Source organism: Lytechinus variegatus, chromosome 19 (genome assembly GCF_018143015.1).
Source record: "Lytechinus variegatus isolate NC3 chromosome 19, Lvar_3.0, whole genome shotgun sequence".
NCBI classification, from domain to species: Eukaryota; Metazoa; Echinodermata; class Echinoidea; order Temnopleuroida; family Toxopneustidae; genus Lytechinus; species Lytechinus variegatus.
The window spans coordinates 8,042,246-8,064,857 of NC_054758.1; the positions used below are offsets into that span (position 1 = coordinate 8,042,246).

The 22,612-nt window shown below is 36.3% G+C and overlaps 1 protein-coding gene across 1 annotated transcript in view; it reads left to right on the forward strand.

Annotated features, from left to right (window-relative positions):
* The first annotated feature begins 2,161 nt into the window (after positions 1–2,161).
* The window catches only part of LOC121405889, a 32,405-nt gene continuing 11,954 nt past the window's right edge, over positions 2,162–22,612 (forward strand). The window contains exons 1-2 of the mRNA XM_041596879.1: positions 2,162–2,372; positions 21,942–22,286. Of these exons, the coding sequence (XP_041452813.1) occupies positions 2,294–2,372; positions 21,942–22,286 (424 nt within the window). The 5' untranslated portion in view covers positions 2,162–2,293. The remainder of the gene's footprint in view (positions 2,373–21,941; positions 22,287–22,612) is intronic.

The following is a 22,612-nucleotide window of genomic DNA, read 5'->3' on the forward strand; positions in this document are numbered from 1 at the left end:
ATTTGATTTGCTATATTATTCCTCCAGGGAGGCTCGAACTACACTAACTTTCGATTTCAGTAGTCCTACTATGATCGATAGGATTTTATTGGTTAAACCATAGAGCTATAACAAGTTAAACAATATCAAATATATGTAGTTTGCGCCGGGTTTAAAAAGAAAAAGGGAAATGGGGAGACAGGGGGGGGGGGTAGAGAGAAACGAGAGGCTTTTGTGCTTGCGCACCTCTCCCCGATATCATACGTGTCATGGTTACCACGGTTACTCCAGAGAATAAATGACATTTTCATGATAACAATTCAAATTAGATAGAATTATATAGACTTCTCTACGGCGTGTGTATATAGGCCTAGATCACTATCGTTGTCTTTGTTATCAATCAGTTTTTGGCCAAGTCTACATCTTACCGTATTAAAAGTATTTCTTGTGTCTGATTTCAAGTTTAGTATAGGGAATTGTGACATTCCATCAGACAAGAGTGGGGGAATTCCCAGGGAATTTCTTATCTTTCCCCGATTTCAGACTCCCAGTGTCCCTCGTATTATTAACCCGTTCGACTAGCTGTTTTTTCGCCTCACAGCACTCTTTAAATGTGCAATAATTCTGGCTTGTAAGAAAGTAACAGGGGTCGGGGGGGGGGGGGTGCTGGGCCGGGGCTTCAGTCCCCCCACTTTTTTTCCAAAATCGTATACGAAAACGTAAAATTGACCATATGATTGTGATTTTGTGCATGGTCAGCCCCCCCATACTTTGAAAACCGTTCCGCGGCCCCTGAGTAAGGTCTGCCCATCAACTGCCTATTTTCTAGTTTATCAATGATTATAATCATTTATCATGTGTCGTTGAAATTATTATAATCACTAATCGATTATTATTATTGTTACTATTCTATTGTTTCAGGGGCTGCCTACAAATCGGTAAGAAAATCTCCCTTTCCTATAACCTTTTCCATAAATCTATTAGGATTCAATGTTTTGCCTTGGGGTGTAATTTGATGACGACATTGGGTGATCGAAAAATAATAGATTTCACGAGAAAGAATGTCAATTTTTAGTAGATCCCCCGCCCTTTCCCGGACTATAAAATGAAGCGTACATATATAAAATAGATTTGAGCTGTCAAACTCTATAACAAAATAAATGAATAAAGCTTACAAAGAGAAAGAGAACGAGAGAAAGAGAGGGAAAAGGAGAGAGGGGGGTATGAAAGGGAGGGGGGTGGAGGCGGGAAGAGAGAGGATAAAGTTAAACCGAAACTATGCAGACATTGATCTCAAGACAAGAGGTCAAAAGCATTTCATACTAAGGACACCATTCCAGGTAAGCGGCATAGCCAAGGGTGTCCAACCGATACCCCTGCTACCAGTTTTTCAGGAACCAGCTCACGTCACCGCTCTATAAAAGCACGAGCGAGCTTTTACATCCGGCATTCATACCACGAGCATAGAGTCGGTCACGGCATACTCTGAAAGAAAATTAGGCTCCTCTTCAAAGTAATAACCATCGCGCATTATTTCATATTCAATATGACCATATTCTTCACATCGATAAGGACGAACGGGCTGACAACAGAAGATAGCTAAAATGATTTCTTTCATCCTGAATATTCAGAAGTGTGCCTGGTCTACCACAGGGGCGAAAACTATTATTTGATATCGCTTTCATAAAGGTGGTTGAATTGTAGAGTTGGAACATTCGCTGGTCGAGATCCTCACGTGAAGAGACAACGACTGGACTAACAATCTCATCAGCAACTATTATATACAATAGATCATTTTTTGATTCCGAGCGATGAGGAAGGAATGTCAGAAGGCTCTATTTTTGTTTAGAACGTGGAACTCTCATTTTGAAACCAGATTTAAGGTTCAGTCTGGAAAGTGACCTAAAAACGTTTTAAAAAACTCAAACGAACGCAAGCTATCTTCACGATTGATGCACACTCATTAAACAAGAAAACGTGACTTTTCTGTGTATTTCGACATTTTCTTATTTTAACCTCAAATTGCGTTCCTTTTATCTATCTGATTCAAATTCAACTTGGATTATCTCTGTCTGTATTCGGAATTCCTGTTCTCGAACAAAGTTCAATTTTCCTTTGTATCCGTTTTGAATTCAGTCCAGCGAATTGTCCATCTTGGGTCGTCAGAGATTTATTATAGACAAAAATCTTTAAACTTCAAGCAAATCTCAGAGGATTTAATATACTCGAACACGAAGGCCACAAGCCTTGTTAGAACGCTACTATAGATCTCCAGGTGTGTTGTCCTTCATATTGTGTTCTCAAAAGGCAGAAAATGGCGACATCGTTGACGTCGGTTGTTATAGCACTTTTGGTGATCATCGGCCAACTGATTACAGTCAAGTCATCAGGATGTGAGTATACAACCATGAATTATTTCTAAAATAAAATATGTTCATCATTCAAACCTACGTTTCCTACCACCTGTATAAAAAGATTTTATGACGATGATGATAATATTCATTGTCTCTAAATATATTGTATCAATAAATCACAATAAAGTAATGAATACAATAAATTTCATCATAACCGGTAATCTCACCATATTTAGGCCTGCATATACGACGAATCTCTCGTTTAAAACACATGGGAGGGGGGGGGGTGGAAATGATGAAGTTATCTTTATATTTTTTTCTTGTACTTTCGATTGTCATGACCATCATGACCATGACCGTATGAAACCAGGTATGATTAACCAACTGTCCGACCACTATACCACCAAAAAACAAGTAAGTGGAGCCACTGATCTGATGTTCCGGTAGTAGCAACACTGTAAAAGACTTTAAAAACTTGTTAAAACGCTTAGACAAGTGTTTAAACTTAAAGGGAAATGAAACCTTTGGCACATGTAGGCTTGTGTTGAAACAGAAAAATCAAAGAAACAAATCAACGAAAGTTTGAGAAAAATCAGAAAATAATGATAAAGTTATGAGCATTTGAATATTGCAATCACTAATGCTATGTATGGAGATCCTCATATAATTCATTGGCAATGCGACAAGGATGTGTGATGTCACAGGTGAACAACTGTCCCTTTGATGGACTATAAAATACCCTCAAATGTATCTTTTTGCTTTTTGTAAGAAAATGGTGATACAAACTCTTTATCCATGATGTATTCTAGTTTAAAAATCTGTATTACATGCCCTCCTATAGAAAGGACACATGATCTACTGATAGGTATGATAAAAGAGGCAATTTAAGTGAAATATGCTAAAGTAATGGGGAGAGATGTTCACAAGTTTATAATTCCATTCCATTCCATTCCTTGTTTTTATTTGGCAATAAGTCATAATTGACTATTTTTGCCACTCACTGTATAAAGAGTTGGGTGACAATATTTTTTGACTAATATTATTTTCATTTTTTATTTTTATTTTTTTCCCCTTTTTTCAATCCTTTCTTGTATATTCGTTCCTTTTTTTCTATGAAAAAACGAACAAAACAAAACATAATACTATAAGGTCGTTGATCGATGATCTATGTGATATTATATGAAAGAAAATCATTCTAACAAGGGGGGCTAACATTTTAACAGGATTTCTGTACTCTGAATTCTCAGTGTAACAGAAATAGTTTTGACCAGCCTCAGATCAAGGATTTTAAAAATGGGGTTGCGTCTTTTCCACACACAAAAAAAGACAAGCCCCGCACCCTCCCGGTCGTCATTTATAAAGATGATAAATGAGTGGGATTTGTGTTTCCCGAAAGACTTGACTGACAAGCAAAAAGAAATGATAGATAGAAAAAAAGAAGGTCACAAGTCACATGAAGGGCATTTTGTTAATTTGTAAATTTTACGGGGTGCAGAGAATTATGTTTTGTATTGGGGGGGGGGGGCAACAATAGCTGTCCCCCATGAACAAAGGAAAATCCTCTGCGCCGACGCCCATGACACTCTGCCTGGTTCCGCGCCCGATGATTGCGTGGGTTGATAAAAAAATATAAAGAAAATCGACTTTTTAGCCAACAGATTCGATTCTTCAATAAAATAGAACAGTTTAGAAATATAGAAATTGAAAATGCATCCATGGGCATTATCATTCCAAGATTGACAGCTCCATCAGAATAAACCAAATCCTGAATATGATAAAGTACTGTCGTCCAACACAATAATGATATAGCCTAAACACGTATTTTATCTGTTTGGTATGTGTAGGCTTTATGCGAGGATTTTTAGCGCTTAAATACAAGTTAATCGGGATAATCGTCTTATACCCCAGACTGCGTTTGCTTTCATCCCGTCTCGCATCATTAACTGTAGTTTTTTTTTTTTTTAGAAAGCCTGCATGCACTGAGGAGAAATTTGGTTTTGCTTGAAAACACGAGATGGTCCAGGCTGGAAATATTTATATCTCAATAAATAGAGAAAAACTTACAAAGCAAAATGCTGAAAATTTTTATCAAAATCGGATAACAAATAACGAAGTTATTGAATTTTAAAAATTTGCATTATTCCGGTGAAACGATTCTAGGCATGTCTTTATGGATATTCATTAGGTATATAGGCTGATGATGTCATATCCCCACTTGTTCTTTTGTATTTTATTATATGAAATAAAGTTTAATTCAATTTTTTCTACCAAGAACTAAAAACAATTGGTTTGACAACTGATTAAGTGCGTTAGTCATTTACTGCCTCAAGTTCATCATAATCATGATGGAGAGGCATCATTTTATACATGTATGAAAACATGTAATATCTATGATTTCATGTAATAACATAAGAAAAAGGAAGGTGGGAATGTGACATCAGCCCATCTAATGAATATTCATGATGTGCATATAACTATTTTCATAAAATATTGATAAATACTTTTTTTGTAACTTCGTTATTTGGTGGTATCCGATTTTGGTGAAATTTTCAGCAATTTGCTCCGTGAAGTTTACTCTATTTATTTAGATATAAATACTTTCAGCCCAGACCATCCCTTTAATACCAATACCATACACCATTAAATAGGACAATTGAAACGAAGCTACCGTTTAATCTAAGACCCAATACAGAAATGCTTAACAAAAAGGACATGTTGAAAAAATGGTACCAAGGCATACAGAATTTTTAATGAATTTTGAATTCATCACTTTCTTTTTATCCCCAGCAATGCAAAACATGATTGATTAATCTATATCGTGTATACATGCAAAATAACCATTGTTTAAGTATTTTTTTTTAAATATTTCTGGAAGATCCAAATTTGTTGTAAATAATACGTAATGTATTTAGTCTGCAGCATCATCTTTTCTCTTATTTTCAGACATATCACTTTATGCGAGTCTAGACCTTTTATTTACCGACCCGGGAGGTTCTGTAAATGAAAGCATTTTGACCATATTTTTGGTAAAGTTCGAAATGCCGAAACCCGTTTTCATTGTTGTTCTGTAACCAACTGTAAATAAACTGTCAATGTAATGCTTGGTTTTTCTACTTTTCAAATTTTTCATGATTCAGGAAGATTTGGAATTGAGTTGACAGGGATTCACTGTAATCGTCTTACAGTACGTTAGAAGCTTGTTCTCAGTTCCCATTTTCTGTTTAATGTTGGGATTAAAAACAAATCTTCGGATTTGTATTCTTGTTTCAAATCTCATTGGCCTCCTCCTGTGTTAATCGTCTTACACGCTCGGCGATGTACTGCCGTACTCTGGCAAAAGGAAGCAAGTTAAAAGTCAAAACTATCATTTCTTGTAAATGAACAATGTGTGTTCGTCATTTACATAGGCGTCAATGCAATTTAACAGCATATTTTCTTCAACATCTATCCATAGAACGATCATTTCTTACCCAAAGTTTGCCTGAACGTGCAACATACAAACGGTGTTTCAGAAACATCAATAACTCAAATTTGACTGATGTGTCATTTGCTTCCTTTTGCCAAAGTTGGGCAGTATTGTTAAAGGGATAACATTGATAATTCTGAGCTGCATGACCCAGAATACCCTAAAACTAATGCTTGGCAAATTTAAAAGGATGATCCGGCCTAAAAGTATTTATAGCTTAATAAATAGAGTAGAATTTCACTGAGCAAAATGTCAAAAATTTCATCAAAATCGGATAACAAAACTATTGAATTTTAAAGTTTGGCAATATTTTGTGAAAACAGCCCACCGAATGAACATTCATGACGACTATTTTCACAAACTATTGCTAAATTTTTAAATAATTTTATTATATTTGTTATCCGATTTTGATGAAATTTTCGGCATTTTGCTCAGTGAATTTTACTCTACGTATTAAGATATAAAAATTTTCAGCATGGACCATCCCTTGGTTTAAGGCCAAACGCTTGCAAGTGTTATGTGAACTGCTGTCAAACCATGTGGTAGGTCCATGGTCAAACCAAGAGGTATAGTGGGACCTAATTCGTCAAGGATTTTTTTTTGTTTCTTAGTATCCACTCCAAAAACAATCTGGCAATATGAAGAAATATCTTGTCAGAGGGACATTAATAGAATTACTGTGTCTTTCGAAGAAACAGTTGACTTTGGATATTTAATACCTTGATATTTGATCTTTATTTGAAAAATATGTCAGCTAGGCAATGTCTCTGTGGTTTGGAATGTTAAACAGTGTAATCTCTATCATGTTTGTGAAGCGTCTATTGAAATAATAAAGATTGAATATAGTCAATGAATCCCGTGGTCCATGGTCTCGTTCAGTCGCGTATCGGGAAAGGGGGGGGGGGATAACCCTGTCAGAATGTTTGGTGACCCTTTTTTCAATTTCCCGAATTTCCATGTTTTCTTTGTACTACTTTTTCCTTTTTGCCGGGAAAGTGTTTAGAGTAGAAATGTTAACGCACAAAATCGTTCGTTAGGCCCGTATTCTGAACTCGGGTTTAAACTAAACCTTGGTTTAAAGTTGTAGTTTAACTATGGAGAGCCAATTGGGGCACAAATCTCTACAGATCTACACGTTCAATGTATTAACTCTTGTGACACTCAGATCATTTATAACTGTCTCGGAATATTAACTGCAACAGTTTCCTCATCATGAAAGCAAAGGGGAACGAAAGAGTGAATACTCAAGAAATAGAAAATATTTATAAGCAGAATATGGCAACTGCATGGAAGTTGGATTGCCTCAGCACAAGACAAGCACCTTCAGCACCAACTTGAGGAGGCCTTCGCCTTCCAGTGGGCTGAACATGACTGATATGATGATGATAATGATGAAGTAAATTATGAAAAGGTGCAAGGACAACTTTCCCATAGGCCATGTGTACTTATCAGGAATTTATGGTTTTCTCCTTAATATACCTATTCCCCTGGGGCAGTAGTCTAAATGTAACCCAGTTAGTATATTGTACGTCCTCGTTAAAAAAACATGTAATTTGGAGTAAAACTGTTGACATTTTAGCATTTTTTGTGTGTATTGGAGTACATGGAGAAGTAGTCCCTGCCTTACATCACTATGAAATGACAAATGGATCCGAGCCAATTTGAAATCTCTGTGTGTGTAGTGATTACCAATACTTACAACTTTTAAAGATTCATAACTTTCTTATTGTTAGTCCGATGTTGTTCAAACGTTCACCTATCAACTTGACTTATTTTTCTTTTTCCCTCTAGACGCAAGTTTTTGTTTGAGATGGATTCCCCTTTAGATAAAACCTCGCTGTGGTCAGTGTGGCATGATGATTCTTATTACCTCTTGACCAGAAAAATACACCCACTCCTTGGCCAGTTGTCCCTCATGCATGTCATCTGTATTCTCCAGGCTCACAAACCTGTATAAAGGGTCATTCAGCCATTTCTGATTGACTAGGATCCATCTATTATGCTTGTTTATGACCTAATACAGTACATGTGGATCTTTGGTTCTTGCACATGAAGAAGTGAGAGGATTTAAGTGACAAGTTAATGAATAAAGACAGAGACAATTTTGGGACCGTGTAATATAGGGATCGCACGAGTGGGCATAAAGTGGCTTTCACAATATTGCTCGTGGGATCGATAATTTGGGTCACAAAATCGCAACGGTTGATTTGTAAGCAATGGCACAGCCAGTTGTGGAAAGGGCTGTATATACAGCTAGCTCATCGGCCGGGATCCAGCGGGCGTTCAGGTTCGAATCCAAGTCAGTTTCCCGATGCCCTTCGGGAGATAGATACGCCTCACACTCAACACCAGGGCCCCGTCTCACAAACAACAAACGACATCTTACGGCGTATCAAGTACGTCTGCTTTTGTGAGATAAGGCCTTTAGCAGTGAATACCGGGATTCCATGCTATGAAGGACATAAAAAAGCAATCTGCATTTATGGATGTGTGTGTGTGTGTTTGTGCGTGTGTGTGAGGGGGGTGTGCGAGTTCGAAATGACGTACAGTACTTCTGGGGACATTTTACCAATCAACCGGGGACGCCGCCAACGGGGAGACGCCTTTTTTTCGATTATGATGATGGCTCCCCGATTGTCGTATAATATGACTGGGTGTGTTCTTTCTATTGATATAAAAAAATAGATATTAGTATGAAATAAACCTTCATTTACTAATTTTCTGTCAATGAAAACAAAAATCCATTAGATCACCAGACCATATCACTAGGAAAGCATAAACAGGCGTCGTGGTATGGGAATTAATAGACCTGATATTTAACAATAGGGTATTTTCTCGCACGTCTTCTGACACCTCGACCTCGAGAATACAAACAATGATTTAGATTAAAGGCCAAGTCTACGCTATCAACAATATTTTGTTTAGTCATTTCGAATCCTTCATTACAGAAGCCCATGCTCCAATAATCAGTGTTCTTCCACATGGTCACGAATAGCGAGTTTCCGTATCCAACTCCAAAGACGCTTTCTGGAACGTAGAGAATCTATTGAAAATGATATGGTGTCAATTATTCTTTACGTAATTTTTCACGAAATATGCAATGACTCCACCTAAATTTTACATACATGTATAATTCTTTAAATCTTCCTTTTCACTCTATAAGAGTAAGTTCATGGGGTTAAACAAACTATTGATCCTGTCATGGGTGTTGTAATGTTCAAAAGTGCACATATCATTACAGAACCAGTCGAGCTATCATAATTGACGAAAAAATATTTTCAAGCCAGATTTAACGATGAGAAACAGACATGCTGGGTCACACGAAATTCTGAAGAATAACGCTGCATGTAACTAGACAAACAATCTCAGTTCCCGGTGCAACATGCAAGGCACCTATAATTGACAAAATTTAAGATATTAAAGCAATAAGTATGTATTTTTCTAACGATTAATCGATGATAAACTAGCGGAACTGACCGCTTTACAAGTGGCTCTCATTAAGCCGGCTTTCTCGATTTACGTTTAGATCATGCCATTTGTTAAGATATGATCTGATCAACTTCCGTATGATTTGCACAGATGGAATGGTTACTTGAGGTGAACCGGGGGGGGGGGGGGGATTTTGCCCTATTACAATCAAAAGTGCACATATTATATGAAATTACAACGGAATCAGTCGAGCTATCATAATTGCAATGATTATTTTTAAGCCAGACTTAACGATGAGAAGAGACATGTAAGTCTGTCGTGATGTATTCAGCCCGACAAACAATATAAATTTCCGGCCCAACATGTCCAAGGAACCTATAATTGACAAAATTTAAGATTTTAAACCAATATGTATGTATTTTTCTAACGATTAACCGATGATAAACTGGCGGAACTGACCGCTTTACAAGTGACTCCCATTAAATCAGTTTTCTCGAAGATTACGGCATTTGTTGCATAGGGATATGATCGATTTCCGTATGATTGTGAACAGGTGGGATGGTTACTTATGTTAAGGAGGTGAATCGGGGGGGGGGGGGGGGGTTGCCTTACTACAATGAACAAATGCGGTAATCAGCAAGAAGTCAGAGTCTATCTAAAGCATCGTTAAAGTTTCAATTCATGAGAATGAAATATTGAAGAATCAACTCACATTTCAACCTTACAAAATTACATTGCCATTTTCTTTTTGTTACAATTATTTGATTTCACTCGACACTATTTAAAAAGAGCCCATAAAATCTAATTAGTGATAATTGAAAATAATGAATAATTGGTTGATTTTGTGAACAGCTTTTTTGGGAGGGGGTGGAGGGGTTTCGACCAAAATAAATGTTCATGTAAAATCGTTCGAATTGCCCCTCAGAGCTCATAAATACAGAATACCCTTAATTGGTACCGCATTGAACTCAAGATTGATATTATTGTAGCTGGCAGTAATGATTTGTTTTGCCAGAGCAAGCATGAAATCGAATGAATGCGATTCTATTTTAACATTGAATGTTTGACCTTCAGTTCGATTTGAACTTTCTGAATGCTCAGAAAACGAAAACTCAAAATTATGGAAATTCAATAGTGACTGATAATGGATATTAATAACGGACGAAACGATATGTCAAATTATAGTCATTGACAGGATTTGAATTGTGGTGATGAAGGCTCCATACATACCACCTCGGAATCTACAAACATGTAATGAAAGAAATCATATTAGACATTATTTTGAAAAGCGTATCAACACTATTAGAGGGCACGTTTTTTATAGCTAATATAGGCCTACAATCTAAAAACAAATCAGTCAAAAATGACTAGTTAATACGGTCAGCTGGGTGTAACTGTTATTCTAGTCATATTTGACTATTTTCTAGTCATATTTTACTAGAACAGAGTTATTTCTGACTAGAATATATGTCAGAAATGTGAATATCAGTATTTGCCGTATCAGTTGCTCCCAGCTGACTACTGGTCTAGTCAATTTGACTGAGTTAAGAGTGTATGTATGTCGCTTGATGACAATAATAACTACCTAAAAATTAAGGACCAATTTCACACTTTCCAGCCTCAAAGCAAATTAAAAACAAGAACATTATTGAAAAGTTCATAACAGACTAACAAATGAATAAATCTACTTCCGGAAAGAATATCGTCATAATTCGCATGGTCATTGTCATTTATTAACGTATACACTGTCAAAATAGCTGCTTCTTAATGAGAATCACTCAGTTTAGTAAACCTCTAAGTACAGTCTTTTAGCATGTTTAGTACAAGGTGTGCAGATTATGTATAGTACAATGGTGTTTGCTATAAACATGATGAAGTGTATAGTTTTCTTCTATTATTTCAGTAGTAATTATACGGTCAAATAGTCGGTAATGAGGTGTTAATTCTGTCTATTTTTCCATGTCTTAATTAAGTAATGTCGCTTTAATCGGCACTCTTTACAATATTACTGGCGGACTGCGTGAATTTGAACTGGCTTGCACTATATATACAAAGTCCTGTTACTTTTTTTGTTCTTGTTGATGATGATAGGCATATTTCCCTTTCCTCTTTTTTCTCCAATTAATTTGGACATGTTAAATGAACCAAATGTCATCGTTTTTGTAATTAGTCTAATGATTGATCTAGCGTTTGCTATATACTGAATATCGTTTTGGCATCCCTCTTTCCATGCTTTACCCCCCCCCCCCCCGAGAGCTGGCTAAACGTTCATCACGTTCATGCTAGTCTTGATTGACATAAAACCATACTAGAATCGAGACATTTATACATTTGCTAGTCTGCTTTGTTGAATTAGCCCGTATCTACTCAACTTTATATTTTTATCTATTTTTACAAAAACATGTATAATGTTCAAAGTGTATAACACAGTGACAAGAAAAGTTGCAACATGGTTGCTGTCATCAAATTACAAAGACAGTTTTTCTTTTAATTGTTTTGACTCAAATTCTATAAACTCCTCGACTTTGACCAAACTAGACAAATACTTCAATGATACTTTAATTACCGACTAAACTTGTCTTTGCAAAGTGGGTGATGTTTACATCCACATGATTTCACGTGTATGCTTATATCATGCTTTTATTCTTTTGTGAAATACGAAATCCACATTTTTCGGAGTTCAATTATTTATTGTGTGAGTGAAGTATGAATGGTGAAAAGTAATTGGCCATAAAGTCTATTTAAAGCTTAATTCAATAGATTTCATTTGTTCATAACATTGCACAAATTGAATCAAACTTGTTCGATGCTTATCTGGTGTTTTGATGTTATCGTGTGCCTGAAATTGAGTATAAAGTGATTTGTATAGAAATATTTTATTTCCCCTACGCTAATAGCCATATAATACAATTAGAACAGGGTTTTTGTAATATTCAAGACCGCCACGACTTCGTTGTGTCGCTTGTAGTTCATGACTTATTCTGTGGAACGTTGAATGGGACGAATGGAACGAATGGTCATCTGACTCCTACTTAGCAAAAAACACAAGAAGATGAATATAATTACTCTTAACCCTTTGAAGAGCATTGCCTCGATTTTGAAATATTATAGGAACTCAAAATTTCAGGGTTCGAACACATCCAGGATCTCGTTGCGTAAAAGTTACCATTACGGTAATGTTGCCATTCAATTGTAACTTTCATGGAATCCTTGATTCTGATTGGCTGTTGACAGGCGTTACCATTGTTTGGCAAGTTGCGAACCATAATAGTAACTTTTATGCGACGGGGCCTGATCGGCGACGAATAGCAATCAGGAATCGAATCCTAGATATAAATCTTAGGTTGAAATTCAATCACCGGCTAATTAGAAATAAATCTTGCGGATTTGAATTTAGACCCAAATTTCGACTGGTCACCGTTCACAGCTGCTCACTTTGCTTCATTTAAAATTCGTGGTGTTTAAAATAAGAATTACCTTATTTGGTTTCAATATTCAGGTCTAGCGACAATCACAACATAATATCTTCGTCGCATGTATATATTTATTTTCTACCTTTCCTTTATTGAATTTGAAAGGAGTTTGAAAGAAATTTTATCCTATATTTTATAACTCACTATGCAGCAGCGATTTCCTCCCACGACCAAATTCAGTTGAAGAGACTTTGGACCTGCCTGAGGCTGTACTAGAATGGTGCCATCGAATATAGGCCATGTAGGCCTGAGACCTGGCTCCCGATTTACAAAGATTCATAACTGATAACCCCCAACTATGGAAATCCATCAATGTCATAATTTTCATAAAGGAAATGGATACAATATCCCGTTCGAAGAGAAGAGGAGCACCCTGCCTTGTCAATACAAAGATACATGCTTAAAGGGGAAGTTCACCCTGACAAAAAGTTTATTGTAAAAATAGCAGAAAAAAATAATAAAAAATATTGCCGAAGGTTTGAGAAAAATTCATGAAATAATTAAAAAGTTATTAGAATTTCAATTATTTGATTTGTGACGTCATATGCGAGCAGCATTTCTACATAGCGAATGGTAAAAAATCAATGAAATGTCATTTTCTCAGAAAATTGAAAATGGTTTTCACTGTAACTTTTGTATATCAATAGACAAATCATTTCACACCCGATCATGAAAAGAAAACAAAATTAAGTCATCAGGAACCATACAAAATTTGAAAATCGTACATTTTATATTACATAACACATGGGGCAGCTGCTCGTTTATGACGTCACAAATCACAAATTTTGAACTCTAATAACTTTCTTACTATTTAACGGATTTTCCTCAAACCTTCACCAATATTTTTTACTATTTTTTTGCTATTTTTACAACAAAGTTTTCTTCAGGGTGAACTTCCCCTTTAAATGTAGGTCCTATACGTGTTTAATCAAGAGTAGATCGATGTTGACGTAACTGGCTTTCCATAGTTGTGGTTGATCGGACCAATCGTAACTCTTTGTAAGACGGGGCCCTGTATAGTCCTAAAGTATAATGAAATTATTTTATAAATACAGTCCACCTGCCAAGTCGTCATAAATATGAAAAGAATATTGCAATTTACCAGAGGCTGTAGTCAACAAGTTACAAGATAACATTGTGATCTTTCACGTAAACGTCCGAAAACACTGACACGCCCACTCACTGTCAGGGCTCCGTAACACAAAGATTAGCGATGAGTTGCAAATATGAAAGAACCGCACTGATTGGTCCCTGGTCAATATTTTAAACCTAATGCACCTGTAACATTGGTATTGATTGGTCAGGCCATTTAGCGATTGGTCGCTAATCTTTGTGTTACGGAGCCCAGCTGTTTGTAAGAATATAGGAATACTGCTTTGTGGCCCAACGGATTAGTCTGCGGACTTTGAATTGGAGGGACGTGGGTTCGCATTCCTTCAGCAATAAAGTGAGCCACATTGTGCACTGCACCCGACCCAGGTGAGGTGAATGTGTGTACCCGGTAGGATTTATTCCTTGAACGCTCTACCGCCTACCGCGGCTCATGGGCTACGATCGGGTAACAAAAGAACAGTCGAGTATTCATAACTGCGATATATTTAACTACATGGACCATGTTATAACCTGACAATGATAATCATACTAACAACGACAACACCATTATTGACTAGTGATAACAATAATACGAATGACAATAATGATAAATGACTATAAAAATAATGATAATAATGATAAAAAATAACAGTGATAATAATTATAATATTGGTGATAATAATGATAATAATAATTGTGATAATGATAAAAATTTTCAATATCAATTACAATAATGAATGCCGATGTTTATTCCGATACACTGACTACATCGTGTCACTTATTTAAAAATGAAACTTAGATTACACACGTAACTTTTGTTTTCTTTGTCATATTCATGGGACCCCGATTAAACTTGCAACATCCGGGTCTTAAGGTGAAGGACAATGTAAATGAACTTTCCTTTAATCACTGTGAACACAACAAAGGCGCTGCATTATAATAACTATGCCATTCCACATTGGAAAGGCAGAACGAAAATGACGCTGCAATATACTAATGCAGTCATTATTTGTATGGTCATTTTCAATATTGATTTTTTTAGACATCACTTTTTTTTTCCAGTGGACATCGATATGTTTATATTGAGAGCATTTCATGAAACAAATAGTGATTTTCTCCGACAACTGTTATAAGCTACTGAAATCCATGCATCTGATTGGCTCCTCAGAAATTAGTCTATGGAACCACTGCCATGACTGAGAAGATGATTTGTGATACATTCCCATTGTCAATCGGAAATGTCGAAAACAAATAGATATTTAAAACACATGTAAAAACAGACCTTTAATTCCGGAAAGGATCGCCATTTGTGAGAGGAATTCACACGCGTTTGAATGATTCATACCCGTAAAGCCAATCAAGAAATAACTGTTTTTATTCAGAACTCCTTGATGATTTTTTTACCTGACTATTAAGAATGCATGAGTGCTTGAAAGCAAGCATCCATAGGATCAAAGGTTTAATGTCCTCTCGGTGAGACCTGGTAATGAGGATAAAGATCTTACAAAGGGCCACTAGCGCACCTAGTAGGAATCGAACCCGGGTAACCGGACATGCTGGAATCCGATGCCTGTACCGACTGAGCGATGTCATGTGCAGAAACGACGACCTTAGATTGGTATGGAGTCGGTTTAAGCTGGTTGGACTGGGATTCAGCTGATGGGACTGAAGCACATGCGATCCATGAAGTATTTGCCGCCGTAATTAGTGATCCAATGTCAAACGGCGCTGAAGATAACTTCCGATTGCTATAATAATACGTGACCTTGAACTTGATTGAGGTCTTATGCATATTAAACAATTGTTGGTGTAAACACGTTAGTTATTTTATTGTAAGTAAGAACACGTGTCTAGCTATTGTTGAACAGGAACGGGAGCCGGAAGATATTATTATGTCCAATGAAACTCGTTTGAAATGTCCTTAAAGGGATGGTCCAGGCTGGAAATATTTTTATCTCAATAAATAGAGTAAAATTCATAGAAAAAATACTGAAAATTTCATCTAAATCGGATTGAAATAATTGTTCAAATGCTACGAGATCAGTTCCTCTCATCAAATCACAATCACATATTTTATTGAGCTGTTAATTTAGGCATTAGTATGATTAGTAACAACTGCCATAAAGAAGACACCCGAGTGTTCAATGGTATTGGTACATGCAGTGCAAGGGCCGTTTATACGACTATATTTCAGCAATTAAAAAAAAATCGGAAATATTTTCACTAAAATATCAAAAAAATTTAAAGGTGTACTATCTGCTGACCCTTATTTCAATATCCTTTCAAAATATTTTTAAACAGAAAAATGATGAAAAATTAAACAAATCACGCCTTTATTTGAATGTTAAGAAAATAGTTAGGAGGCTCATAATTAAGTTCATTATTGTAAGGTTATTCTTTATGTGTATAGTTGAGTCACATAACGACTCAGGATTGTGATTTCACGACATGCTCCTTATTTCAATATTCACATATCAATCGCAATAATCGCATACCACTTTAATAATGGATCGTTATTAATTCGAAATCATCCTTTTTTGAAGCACCGAGGCCCAAAAGAGGGGAATCGGATCCGAATTATTAAAACATGCGTCAGTTGCAGAATCAATGAATAGCAATCAGCTTTAAACTCTACTTACAAAACAAGCAAACACACCTATATTTCCGAATTAAAAAAAAACGATTCCAGTCTATTTATAAAGCTCGAAGTACAGAGGCTAAAAGAAGGTGGGATATAACAACAGTGAATAGGGCAAAAAGTACATTCGGAATAAAAGAAAACTATTTCCTTACAAATGACATTTTCAAAATTCTAAAGCTTATCATAAGTGGGTGTCCTATTTTAAGAGCCATATTGCTCAAATGAATAATTCAACTGCCGCGGAATAGTTTTGAAAGTTTGGGGGCAGATACAACAAGCGTGGGGGCTGACTAAATGGAAAACCTTTCATATAGATAATCAAAGTTATTGTATATATATATTTTTCGTATCCAGTATAAGAGTTTGTTTTCTTTATCAATGAAGAAAAATACCCCCAATTCCTCCACAAAGCTCTCATTTATTCCCATTGTTATTTTAGGCCTTGCTTTAGAACGTAAGCAATTTAGCCATTCACACGAAGAAGTACAGGGGTTCAAATCTGGACACTATATGCTGCTATGCATCTTTGATAGTGTAATAGGCTACACTGTTGCACCTTCAAGAAAGGGTGCAGAGTTGAGGGAACACTCTGTGCCATGTCAAGGGTGCAGGGTTGAACCTTTATGGTGCACACAAATTGTGTGTACAGTATGCCACATCAATGGCGCAGAGTTGGGAGTACATTATGCACATTCAAGGATGCAGAGTTTAGGGGACACTCTGCACCCTCGAGGGTGCAGGGTTGCATCTTTATTGTGTAAACGAGCTGAGTGAACATTTTTCTGCAGCCTCGGGTCTACCGAGTTTAAACTTCAGAGTGCAAACGAACATTTCTTCCTTTGTCACATGTTTGTAGGCCTATTTTGTTAATCTTGGCTTTAAAATATGTATCGCATCCAAATATAAAGGTTGGCAGGTGTTTCATGTCACGTGCAAACATGAACCTTTACTTGTAAATGTGTAAATACGTATATTTCCCCTTGAAAAATATTGTCTCATCTGAAGGAGCCATCATTCCTGTTGGACCCTGGACCACATTGCCTATGTCTGGGCTACTAATAACTTCCGATGCATATAAGGCTTATCGGTCACTGCCGTTCATCTGTTATATAGACGATAGCTGACTTTCAAGTAGAAGATCACACTAGACATCTGAATGATAAGATAATGTTCGCTATATGTTCACCTATTAAAAAAAAATTAAAACAAATCTTTCAACACGCAGGAGGGGGGGGGGAGCTATTTTATTAATGTACCGCATGATATTAAGACTTGCGCTGGTCGTATGCTTACTCAAACGAGTTTATAATCAATATACTACATCAATTTTTTATTCATAAAATGGTGATAATGGATCCTGATCACATGACTGGCTGCAACTCATCACGTGACCAGTCAATTATCTAATGACTGATACTAATAACTACTTCTATTGATCGGTCGTATGAGATGATTATATATATACATATATATAAAACATTCCACACCACTATTGTTTTAGAAAATATAATACCCATCATCTTGCGTGTTCTCGCTAGCAACCGACTAACGTACTCCATGATAAGTATTTTGTTTAATCATGCGTAATGTTCTGGGCCAAATGTTTTTATATCTGAACACTATATGCTGCTATGCATCTTTGATAGTGTTAAAGGCTACATTTGGACCTAAAAAAATAATTTAATCTCTATAGGGCACTACTCCCACGGTCAGGTTATAGTCATTTGATTTTCAAAAAAAAATAATGACTTCACAATTTTCCATGAAAAAAAGTTATTCATACCACAGCATTTTCTATCTGAACGCTTCATCGGTGACCCTCTAAGAACCGAATAATGCCGAGGCGAAGCTTGAAAATAACCGAATAAATAGGCCTGATGCCATGAACAATTTTCAACAAAATCCTACAATATAGATTTGCCGCTTGGGAGGTAGTGGATTAAAGTGAGTTTTTAGTACCTTTATATAAAGAAACAAAGAAGAGATTACAAAATTGACAAAGCGCAGTGTGCACATTTCCTCTACGTATCCTTACGCCTCTCTCTCCCCTCTCTCTTTCTGTCTAAAAAAAGCAAATGAGAAGAAATCGGCTGAGTAAACTGTTACCTTTTACACAGCAAAAACTGTGGTGTTAACCGGTGTACAAAGAGGACCACACCAGTTATTTTACACCGGTGTTAAATTGGTGGTGTCAGTTTAACACATATACGTAGGTGTTATTACAACACCTTTGGTTGTTACATTTACGCTATTTGATGTTATGTTCAATCTCTAGGGTGTTATTTTAACACCTCAGGGTGTGGTCCTCCATTAACACCAATTGGTGTCAGTTTTAACACCACAGTTTTCACAGTGTACGACATTCCTTTAGATATCGTGTACGTTCCAAAATGATTAATTTTTTAAAAGGATTGCCTCTCTTTTTCAATAAGTTTCCTTGGAGATACATAAATATTCGTGATTAAGTTTGCTTTACGTACGATTATACGATATTCGCAAAGGCGAAACCTATTTCAGATCATGCTTCCCTCCATGTTCAGATCGATGCATGGCGTCGGAGTATGTCGGTTAAAACTAAAGAGAGTCGATTAGAGGCAATTTTCGCTAGCTGTTATCTCACTGCCTTACAAGAATAATTACAAGAAAAGTTAAGGCAAATGTTCAGAAAACTATACCTGGCCGGGGCCCGTAACACAAAGCTTAGCAATGATAGCAAAACATTTTTCTACGACTGATTGCATTCACTACAATGTACGACCAATTGTAAAAATATCAAGCGTACGATTAATCGGTAACCTTTGTGTTACAGGCCCCTGGTATTCTTTAAAGGTCGAGTCCACCTCAGAAAAATGTTGATTTGAATTAATAGAGAAAAATCAGATGAGCACAATGCTGAAAATTCCTTCAAGATTGGATGTAAAATAAGAAAGTTATGACATTTCAAAGTTTCGCTTATTTTTAAACAAAATAGTTATATGAACGAGCCAGTTACATCCAAATGAGAGAGTTGATGATGTCACTCACTCACTATTTCTTTTGTTTTTTATTGTTTGAATTATACAATATTTCACGTTTTACGAATTTGACGATGAGGACCTCCTTGCCTGAAGCATAAAATGTTTAAATAATGGAATTCCACTAGTTCAGGGAGGAATGAAACTTCATTTCACATGACAATGCCGAGAAAATCAAAATATTTCATATTTCATATTATAAAATACAAAAGAAATAAGGAGTGAGTGATGTCATCAGTTCCCTCATTTGGATACCGACCGACATGTGCATATAACCGTTTTGTGAAATGAAGCGAAACTTTAAAATGTCATAACTTTCTTATTTTACATCCGACTTTGATGAAATTTTCAGTGTTATGCTTGTTGAATTTTCCCTTTTTATTAAAATCAAGTTTTTGTTGGGGTGGACTTGTCCTTTAAAGTAGGGCTTAGACATTGCGAGAAAATTCTGTACCTCTTGGTGGTACGAAAAAGCTTCCATACAGGCCGGTACCATGCTAATTCTTCCTTTTCGTAATTAAACTTAATTTAAATCTAAATGTAGAGCAGTTGACAATGGAACATCGATTGTCCTCTTATAAGAATTATTTCCCGTTTGTCGTATGGCAAGGTCAGATTATCTAAAGACCTCCCATTCATGATGATGATTATGATAAATACATCGCGGCTATATAGCGGAGGGGGGGGGGGGCAATGAGGCCTACCCTTCTTATTTCAAAATGAAAGAAAAATTTGTCAAAAGAAACGGGAAGAAAAAAAAATGACATATATTTTTTTAGTATCATGTCAAAGTCCGTCACAAAATTACATTTTCGTATTGAAAACGTCAACAGGCTAATCGCAGTTACTTCGCGGTCATAGGTGAAGTATGCATGTATAAAATATCTAACATCCGTTGTTGCTTTTCTTTGGTCGTGTTGCCACTTAAATAATGATTAGCCTGCTAATGAGCACATTTAAATACCGTCGAATCCATCGTGTCATGAGAAGTTTGAACGGTGATTATTTTCACAGATAACACGGATGTTATACCAAACATCAATGGATTGTTATAATCAGGCCGCTTATGGGATAGAAACACTTCACATGATTGATGATGGTGTAACACCGTTCGGAAGTTGGTATCAGGATATTGCCACATGAGTGTCAGAATTTTAAACACTATCGGATAAAAAAACGAGGGTTCGTGTTTCAAATTAAAACAATTAATCTGCGTAATTGCCAGCATTCACACTGTTAGGCGATAGCTTGTACTTAGATGTAAAAAAAAGTGAAATTGACTAATGATTGGAAACTTGTTTTAAAGGTTGGCGGTATTAATAAGGAGGCGTTCGGGAAGGAGGCGACAGGGTGAAGTAGTTCTGGCTCTCGACGGTCATGATTTCGAATCCAATTTTATTCAGCAAAATATACTCAAATTGTGCTGCACCCAACCTTAGCGATCGATAATCAATCAATCAATTAATGCATCAGTCAATCAATCAATCGATTAGTAAATCATTCGATCGATCAATCAATGTCATTCAATCAATCAATCAATCACTCAATCTATCAGTCGATCAATACATAAATCGATCAATTATATTGATCAATCATTCAGTAAGTATATTAATCAATCAGTAGACAGACAAGTCAACAATCAATCAAGCGATCAACCAATCAACCAATCAACCAAACAACTAGTACTTCGTGTTCCTCGGTGTCTTAAATATCACATTCTTTGTCATTCGGTGATACATACACCGATAATTCATGATAAAGCGATTTAAAATGTTAAAAAATTTTTTTATAGTGCAATTTAATATTTTTTTAAAATTGAAATAACAATGCATGCCCGCAGCCTAATGACTGAATTTTATTTTTTTTTACATTGTGGATGTACATTTAATTCTGTCCCTCATTTTCTTCCCAATGAAAAATACGGAACCATTAATGCTCCGATTTTGTTTCAATTTGGATTCGGCTTATACACTGTAAAAACTGCGGTGTTAAAACTGACACCAGTTGGTGTTAATAGAGGACCACACCCTGAGGTGTTAAAACTGCACCCGAGGGATTGAACATAACACCAAAGAGTGTAAATATAACAACCAAAGGTGTTGTAATAACACCTATGGGTGTAAAACTAACACCACCAATTTAACACCGGTGTAAAACAACTGGTGTGGTCTTCTATGTACACCGGTTAACACCACAGTTTTTGCTGTGTACAGTGTATTAATGGTTTCCACTTTTTTTTCTTTCGTAACTTCATATATATTTGTCCTGAAAATTGTGTTTTCCTAGAAATTCCGTGAATGTCCACTTCTCCGAATCGACCTATCTTTTGTTAGTTCGCAAGTACATGTATATATCACTTTCGTGTATTTTTCTATTTTCTGTGAACTTTGTATGCGTCTCTGAACTGTTTTACACCGAATTGAATTGAACAAAAATCTGGGAATTGTATTCTAGAGGCTTATTCAATAGATTGTTTTTTTATCATTTCTACAGCGACGATCATAACCACCCTCAACGGATGGTCAGCAATGGAAGGTTCCAATTTTACGCTCGCTTGTAAGGTTAGCCTCACAAACAACGTCATCGCCGCTGACACCATATGCCGAACTAGGATCCGATTCACGAGAAACTCTACGGGGATAGCCGAAGACACGCGGCACATCCGTTCGGGTGCTACTCGGGATAGCGTGACCAACCGTATTAACTGTACAATGACGATATTTCGGTTACGTTCGGAGGACTCCGGATTGTACGGATGCTGCTGGCCGGATGTCGAAGGAAATTGTTCACGTCATCCAACCAGAATGCTTCGCGTAATACCAGCTACAACAACTTCCGGTGAGTATACAAAGTATTGTATTTTAATGCAGTTGTATAGCTGCCAATTATTTCATGAAGAAGTGTTTTAAAATAATGACATTTGTTGCTATATAGGCCCGTTTCATAAACAGTTTCAACTGTTGTAACTTTGCCATAATGTCAATTACCATGGCAACCTAGATTTTAATTGGCTGCTGGGCCCTGTTGCCATAATGATACAGTTACAACAGTTGTATCTCTTTATGAAACGGGCCCCATGTACATTTACATATTTAGTTGAAAAACAACCTCCAAAACAACAACGATATACTGATAATCACATTTTAAAAAAATATATGGATAAG